The following is a 9,160-nucleotide window of genomic DNA, read 5'->3' on the forward strand; positions in this document are numbered from 1 at the left end:
ACTTTGTTGAAACCATATGATACTTATATGTTTTAGAAAGAATTTCTGTAAATTGGGCTGAATGACATGTTTGGGCCTTGCGCCAAAGCTGTTTGGACCCTTAGGGGCTATTTCTTACCATCCTCTCACTGTTTTTGATTGCAAATCTATGCTCAGTCATGTTTATACTTGTTTACCGCATAACTCAGTTGTATGACTCTATTTTGATGCATTTAAATATTTTGGGCCGAATGCCCTGTTTTACTGAAATGCCCGAGTGACTTGAGAGGTTTATGACTGAGTAAGACCGAGGGCCTGATTTGTGAGGATGAGTGTGGATCGGAGCTGCCCGCCTGCAGCATATTTATGACTGAGTGAGGCCGAGGGCCTGATTTGTGAGGATGAGTGTGGATTGGGGCTGCCCGCCTGCAGCATACTTTATTATTATAGCACGTGAGTTGTCCGTGCAGATTATAGCGCTTGGGCTGAAGGAGCCCCTCCGGAGTCTGTACACACCCCCAGTGAGCGCAAGTACCTACTGAGTGCAAATTCCGAGTGCCGAGTGCTGAGTGACTGGGAGGCATGAGTGATTGTAATGTATGCCCGAGTGGTAAGAGTGATTGTGAGGTATGCCCGAGTGGCACGAGTGACTGTGAGGTTTTCCCAAGGGGCTGTTTATGATTTAATCATTTTTTCTCACCTTTGCATTGAGCCTTTGTTTGAAAAACTGTTGGAAAAACGTCTTTAAATAATTTTTACTGGAACTGGGTTTAAACTAGATAATTTGATTCAAATCCTGATTTTTTAAAAGCGTGTGGTATTTTACTGAGAGTTCCTAATATGAACGTTATATGCTTTATTGCTCGTCACTACTGCTCAGTCTTTATTTATTGTTGTTACTTACTGAGTTGGCGTACTCACCTTACTCCCTGCACCTTGTGTGCAGATTCAGGTGTAGCTGGACACAGTAGCGGTTATTGAGTGTTCTGGTTGCAGATTTTCTTGGAGATAGTAAGGTAGCTGTTTGGCGATCGCAGCCCCTGCTCTTCTCCCTCTTATCTTCCTCTAGTTGTATTTAGCTATTTTTCAGGCTGAGTTAGCCTTGATATGGTTAGACGGATTGTAGAAGATGCTCATGACTAGTGACATCCCGATGTCGGGCTTTTCTTTTCCGCACTTCTGTTTTTCTTTGATTTGAACTCTTTTAATGGAGGTTTTATGTTAAATAACCTTGAAATTATCTTTGAAATAAAAATATTGGTTTGTTTTAGAAATGAGTCGGCTTGCCTAGTTCCACGATAGGCGCCATCACGACAGAGGTTAGTTTGGGTCGTGACAGAATTATAAATGACCAAACTAAGACCTTGGCTAGGACAATTAAATGAAAGAAGAAACGAGTTTCTTAGGTCATTCAATGGTCGATTATATTTGACATGCACACATAGTTGGCCGCCTATTAGGATTTGACATTTGAACCATATCCTAGGCGACTCAGAGTTATAAGGACAGAAGAAAATATTACTTTATTCTTCTATTGGTTCTTGAGAGTAAATTGTATACTTCATTTTATCCGGTCGTTAAGGAGTATTACTAGACGCTACCCTTGATTAGTATATTAATCTGATTAATTTACTATCGGTTTAGTATTAAACCTATAGGGTCGCACACTAACGAGTGTTCTGATCTTTGCTAAATGATTAATTGTTTGTGTTTGATAATTAAATTAGAGAATTTAATTAGTCAAATAAATTAAAATATTAGTCCAAATAAAATATTATTATATTCTTTGCTAGCATATGGAATGTAATTAATATTGTGAATAAATTAAAGTTTTCTATTTAGAATAGAAAATTAAATTGTATCTCTTGGTTAATATATATATATATATATTAATACTTATTTTATATAAGAAATGTTATATAAAATATTAATAAAGGTTAATGGAAACTTTATCAAGTGAATTCCAATTTGAAATTGGATTCACGTCAAAGTCCATAAAGGACTCGGCCACCACCGTACCAATATGGAATGGAATTGTATTTTTCCACTAGGATATTATGAAAAAGTCCAATTGTAGAATTGGTCTTCACGGATGGTCACGTTCTGTTTTGTCCTTAACCTAATGGGAAATAGATTGGTGATTGAATGTATAAATATATCACCATATAATGTGCCAATCATAGTTCTTGAAAAAAAAAAAGGAACATCACCAAGAGATATTTTTGACAAAGCAAATTACTTTCGTTGTTGTTGTGTATATATATATATATATATATATATATATATATATATATAAGCACTGTAATAACCCAACCGGTCATTTTAACTTTTAGAAATCAGTTCCCTAAAATAAAACTCCCCGAACATACTTTTATTAATTTATGACTTGCGGGGATGGTTGGTTCGGGATTTGGAAGTGTGTGGGTTGAAATCGGAACACTTGGTTCCTTAAGTTAGCCTTAAAAGGCCAAGTTTGACTTCGATCAACATTTTGAGAAAACGACCCCGGAATCGAGATTTGACGGTTCCAATAGGTTCGTATGATGATTTCGGACTTGAGCGTATGTTCGAATCGGGTTTTGGATAACCTGGGAGCGTTTTGGCACTTAATAGTGAAAATCAACAATTTGAAGGTTTAAAGTTCTTTAAATTTGGTTTGGAGTAGGTTTTTGAGAAATTGAAGTCCGTTTGGAATTCCGAGTTTAGGAATAGTTCCGTATAATGAATTAAGATTTGCATGCAAATTTTCGTGTCATTGCGGGTAGTTCAAGTACGTTTCGGCGTTTTGGAAGTAAATTGAAGAACTTGAAGTTCTTAAGTTTGATTCAATTTGGTTTGGGGTGTGATTCTTAGATTTGATGTTGTTTTACACGTGCTGAGAGTTCGAGCAAGTTCGGTTTATGATTTCAAACCTGTTGGTATGTTCGGGCGGGGTCCCGGGGACCCCGAGTGTCAACCGAACGAGGCTCGGATAAATTTTAGAATTTTGAAGAAGAGCTGAAGCTTCCAGCTTCTGGTATGATCGCACCTGCGCATGGTCAGCCGCAGGTGCGAGCCACCAGCCGCAGGTGCGAAGGGGAGGATCTGCCTGGCCATCACAGATGCGAAACAATTGGGCGCAGAAGCGGACGCGCAGGTGCGGTCCTTTGGGCGCAGGTGCGGAGCCAGTCCAAGAGGAAAAATCTCGCACCTGCGAGGCTTTTCCGCAGGTGCGAAAGCCGCAGGTGCGAAAAATCTGTCTGGGCAGAAGTTTAAAACGGACGAAGCTCAGTCCATTTTTGTTCGTTTTTCTTCCATGTTTGGGCGATTTCAAAGCTTTCTGAGAGGAGATTTCAATTGGCAAATTGGAGGTAAGTTAATTCTACACCCCTTGAGTTAAATATATAGATTATAAGTAGATTATAACTAGGAAATCTTAGAAATCAAAGGTTTAGGTGAAAAACCTAGATTTTTATAAAAATGAGATAGTTATGGAATTGGGTAGAAATTATATATTTGAGTTCTTGTGATTAAGGGTAACGTTTTCATCCGAAAATGTTCAGAATCCGGGCACGTGGGTCCGGGATAAATTTTAAAAATTTTACCATTTTGGATAGGGTAATTTATTTAATAGATGAATTTCAAATTATTGAACATATATTAATTATTTTATATAACTTTTGGATAATTTTGGAATTTTCGGCATCAAATCGAGAATTTTACGCGACGCGATAATCGAAAAGTGGACTTTGAGACGAGGTAAGTCTCTTGTCTAATCTTGTGAGGGGAAAATTATCCCATAGGAATTAAATTGAATAATTATTGCTAATTGTGGGGGCTACGTACGCACGAGGTGACGAGAGTCCATGCGTATCTACTATAAATGCTAAAGTCCAGGTAGTTTAGGACTCAAAGCATGAATTACTTGTGTAAATTGTATTCCCTGATTTAATAATATTAAATTGATATATATGAATATATTGTGAATTGTTAGATAAAGATATTAAAGGATGAAAATTTCATATGCTTGATATTCTGTTTAAATCAATTAATTATTAAAAGAAATTATTCTTCCTCCTGAATTTATCTCATAATAAATATACTCTTCTTGCACGTCCCTCGGCAGTGTACACGACACTCTGGATCTGGCCGTACGTCCTCGGCAGAAATCGTGCTTAATAATAATAATAATTATACGATACTTTAATAGCTTATTTCAGCTTGCGAAGTTAATTGATAAATTGGAAAATCGTTGGAATTTAATAAATTATTATTCTTGCTTGTTAAATAATTAATTATTATTCCTGAAAATAATCTTTAATTGATAAATTGGAAATTATTCAAATTTAAGAAATTTAATTAATATATTGAGAATTATTGCATTTGAAATTTTTTGATTATTTCCGTTGATTAAATACATTATTGAAAAATCTGTAAATCATGTTGATTTATATATTCTAGTTGTATTTGAATTATTATTATTGCCCCATAGTGAGTGTCAAAGTCGGTCATCTCGTCTCTACCACTTCGAGATTAGGCTTGATACTTACTGGGTACACGTTGTTTACGTACTCATACTACACTTGCTGCACTTTTTGTACAGGAACTGAGGCAACTACTAGTGGGGGACCTATCGTCTTACACCCACGTTATCCTGGGACATAGTGGTGAGCTGTTTCTCTGATCCGTTCTGCAGCTACTAGTGTCTCTCTTTGTATTTTAATTCTGTCTATTTTTATTTCAGACAATATTTGAGGTTTTGTATAATCTACTAGATGCTCATACACTTGTGACATCAGGTCTTGGCACACACATTGGTAGAGTTTGGATTTTATTATATTTTTTTGGTTTTAAATTTTATCAATGTATGCTTAATTTATTGGTTGGGTTGCCTAGCTGTAGTGTTGGGCGCCATCATGACTTATAGGTGAAATTGGGTCGTGACAAGTACCAAGAGATATTTTTGACAAAGCAAATTACTTTCGTTGTTGCATAGTTGGCTGAAAGTTTTTGAAAAACTTTCAGCACTATATATATATATATATATATATATATATATATATATATATATATATATATATATATATATATATATATAGAGAGAGAGAGAGAGAGAGAGAGAGGTCTCCCGCTGTTTCATTGATCAAAGAGTTGGTAGCAAGGATCGGTCTCGGTGAGGATACGCATAGAGTCTCCGCACTACCAAAGCAATTTTTAAACGAGACTCTCTTCACCAGATATGTCTTAGATCCGATCTTTGACATGTAAATAAATTTTAAACACGAAATGTTCTGCCTAGGATTGTTATTGTCTTCCGCTGCATGTTACGAACATCTATATTCAATCCTACAGTGGTATCATAGCCATGGTTTCTCGTATCTAAAATTTATTTACGAAATATTTTAAGATTATATTTGAAGAATTCAAACCATAATACTTATGTCTTATGCAATAGTCAAAGTGTTTGAGTACATATGGATTGGTATTATTTTATTTTTAATAAAATATATATTCATATAAGTTAAACTATTGAGATAGTTCATAGTTTGAATTTAAAATTTTGTATTAGATACGACGGTAATCTATAATAGGTTATTGGATTCTACTGCTATTTTAATTGCTTTTAGTTCATGAGATGTTAATTAATAATAATATTCTGGCATGAATTCTTTTTATGTGATATATGTGATATATAAGATAAACATGTTAGAAGAATGTTGAATTCGTTTTTATGTCACGTGCTTGTTATTTACATAATTTTGAATTATTTATTACATGTGATGTAAATTAATTTAGGACTAAGCATGTAGACAATTTGAACTAAATTCACGTGCTATAGAAGATTTGATCATCATGTTATTAAAAATTATTTTAATAATGATCCCCTCACACTAAAAATTGAGTTCTTAAATAATAAAAATATAAGATATTTTATTATAGAGCTATCCATCAAAGTAAATAATTTTATTTATTTCTTGTTTATAAGGAGCGGCCTCACAACCAGGAGACTTATAGTTCGGGAATATGTTAAAATTATTTATTGCATTAGATGAGTGGATTGAAGGAATTATTTAATTTTACACTAGATGCATGTACTACCCGGTGAGAATAAAATTTAATAAGTTCTTTTCTATCATGATGGTTGAACTCAACTATGCCAATAGGATCGGCCTGATTACCAAGGGACTATTTGGCATAGAGCTATTTAAGAAAATTATATGGTGATACAATTGCTAAGAATACCTACCTTTAAAATATGTGTGAGAAACGACTTGACTTCCAAGGGGGTCATACAAATTGTACAAGGAAAGTTACCTTGATAAGTATGATTTTAAATCATATCCAACTTGTGAATGTTGTCTCAAAGAAAAAATGACCAAATCTTTATTTACTGAAAGTGGAGAGAGAGCTTTTGAATTATTGGGACTAATTCATACAAATATTTGTGGGGCCATGAAAATTCAAGCTAGAAGTGAATATTCTTACTTTATCACCTTCACTGATGATATGTCAAGATATGGATTTGTGTATCTTATGAAACACAAATCTGAATCTTTTGAAATGTTCAAAAGGTTCTATAGTGAAGTTGAGAAACAGACTGGTCAAAGTATCAAAGTATTAAGGTCTCATAGAGGCGTAGAATATCTTAGTAAAGATTTTACTAGGTATCTCAAAGAGAATGGGATTCTCTCACAGTGGACACCTCCAGGGACACCACAACACAATGGAGTGCCTGAAAGGAGAAATCAAACCTTATTAGATATGGTGAGATCTATGATGGGGTTCACTAATCTTCCAATAAATTTATGAGGATATGCTTTGGAAGCAGCAACATACTTACTTAATAAAGTTTCCACTAAGTGAGTCTCTACAACACCATATGAGATGTGGAAAGGAAGTAAGCCTAATATTAAACATATTAAAGTTTGGAGTTGTCCAGCTTATGTTAAGAGACTGCATTCTGATAAACTTGACTCAAGATCTGATATGTATAGGTTCATTGGGTATCCCAAAGAAACAATGAGATATTGTTTCTATCACCCTTCTAACCATAAATTGTTTGTGTCTAGAGTAGCAACTTTTTTGGAAAGGGAATTTATTTTGGAAGGAAATTATAGTGGAGAAATAGAACTTGATGAAGTTCAAGAAACTAATGAATCAACACAAAATCAAGATCATGATACACAAGTTGAAGAACCTTTATTGGATGTTTTGAAGTTGCCAAGGAAGTTGTCATCTTCAATGGTTAAAGTTCAAGAACAGGTTAATGAACGAGTACCAAACCAAATTGAACAACAACCAAATCCAACACAAGGTGAGCAAATTGTACAAAAACCTCTTAGAAGGTCTACACGAGAACGTCATGTACCAACTAAATTAAGTCTAATGGTACAAGATGATGTATCAAATGAGGTTGATCATAATGATGATGACCCTAAGACGTATGAAGAGGCGACACAAGGTTCTGCTAAAGAAATATGGCAAATGGATGCGAAAATAGCTTTACCTAATGGTGAGCTAGAAGAGAATGTGTACATGACACAACCTGAAGGTTTCACATCTCCCCTTGGTCATAATAAGATTTGCAAGCTATAAAGATCCATTCACGGACTAAATCAAGCTTCTCGAAATTGGAATATTCTCTTTAACAAGATAATTGAAAAGTTCAATTTTGTTAAATGCGAAGTAGAACCTTGTGTGTACAAAAAGGTTAGTGGGAGCATAATTATATTCTTAGTACTGTATGTTGATAATATATTACTCATAGGGAATGATATACCGGCATAGCAAAGTATCAAGATTTGGCTATTTGTATAGTTCTCCGTGAAAGACTCGGGAGAAGCAGCTTATATATTGGGAATAAAGATCTACAGAGATATATCGAGGAAGCTGCTTGGACTTTCCCAGTCTTTGTACATTGATACCATCTTAAAGAGTTATAACATGGATAATTCCAAAATGACTATCTTTCGATAGGCACTGGAATTACTCTCGGTATAGAGGATTGTCCTAAAATACATGAAGAAAGAGAACGCATGAGTATGATCCCATACGCTAGTGCAGTGGGAGCTATCATGTATACCATGACATATTCACGTCTTGATGTGGCTTATGCACTTGGAGTGACTAGCCGATATCAGAAAAATTCTTGTGAGGAACATTGGAAGGTGGTGAAGACCATTCTTAAGTACTTAAGAAGGACTAAAGACCAATTCATCACCTATGGAGATTCTGAGTTGAAACTTGAAGGTTATACTGATGCAAGTTTCTCTTCAGATAAAGATGATAGAAAATCTATTTATGGTTATGTATTCACCTTTAATGGTGATGCAGTGAGTTGGAAAAGTTCCAAACAAGCTACAGTAGTTGATTCAGTGACTGAAGCAGAATATATAGCAGCCAGTAAAGCTGCTAAGGAAGCTGTATGGATGGAAAAGTTCTTAACTGAACTTGGTATGATTCCTTCAATAGAATATGCAGCTCCATTATTATGTGACAATACTAGAGCCATTACTCAAGCAAAAGAACCAAGATCACACCAAAAATTCAAACACGTTCTGCGAAGGTATCACTTGATAAGAAATATCATTGAACGTGGAGACGTTGGGATTTAAAAGGTTGATGGAAAGGTAAATGCTATAGACCCATTCACTAAAGCTCTTGGCGCAAAGGAGTTTCCCAAGCACAAGTGAAAATTAGGAATGAAGTACAAGAGTGAATGGCTCTAGTGCAAGTGGGAGATTGTTAGGGATATCGCAGATATGCCCTAGATCCAATCTCATATATGATGATTTGAACATATTTTTATGAATGTTATTTGATATATATATATATATATATATATATATATATATATATATATATATATATATATATATATATATATGGCATCTGATAAGGTCCTTGATTAAATTTTAAAACTTGACATCATGATGGAGATCATGATAATGAGAGTAAAGTTTCTTATAATTTAATCTAAATTTGTTCTTGATCGTAGGATTATTAATTTGGACATTAGTAATCCAGTTAGATCAATATTTATGTGATCGTCTTTATTGGATAAAGATTAGTTGATCGCATTAACTAAATCACATAGATAGATGATTCATATAAAGATATGATCATTAAACTGACTCATTGGATAATTTTTAATGGTTAGAATTACCATAAACTATCAATACGATATTCTCTTGAAGAATCT

At 34.5% G+C, this 9,160-nt stretch overlaps 1 protein-coding gene across 1 annotated transcript; it reads left to right on the top strand.

Moving 5' to 3' along the window:
* The first annotated feature begins 8,042 nt into the window (after positions 1 to 8,042).
* On the top strand, positions 8,043 to 8,573 carry LOC138899063 (secreted RxLR effector protein 161-like). Its single transcript, XM_070185178.1, has one exon. It carries the CDS (start codon positions 8,043 to 8,045, stop codon positions 8,571 to 8,573), a length of 531 nt encoding a protein of 176 aa, XP_070041279.1.
* The last annotated feature ends 587 nt before the right edge of the window (positions 8,574 to 9,160 follow it).

This window comes from Nicotiana tomentosiformis, chromosome 9 (genome assembly GCF_000390325.3).
Source record: "Nicotiana tomentosiformis chromosome 9, ASM39032v3, whole genome shotgun sequence".
Taxonomy (NCBI): domain Eukaryota; kingdom Viridiplantae; phylum Streptophyta; class Magnoliopsida; order Solanales; family Solanaceae; genus Nicotiana; species Nicotiana tomentosiformis.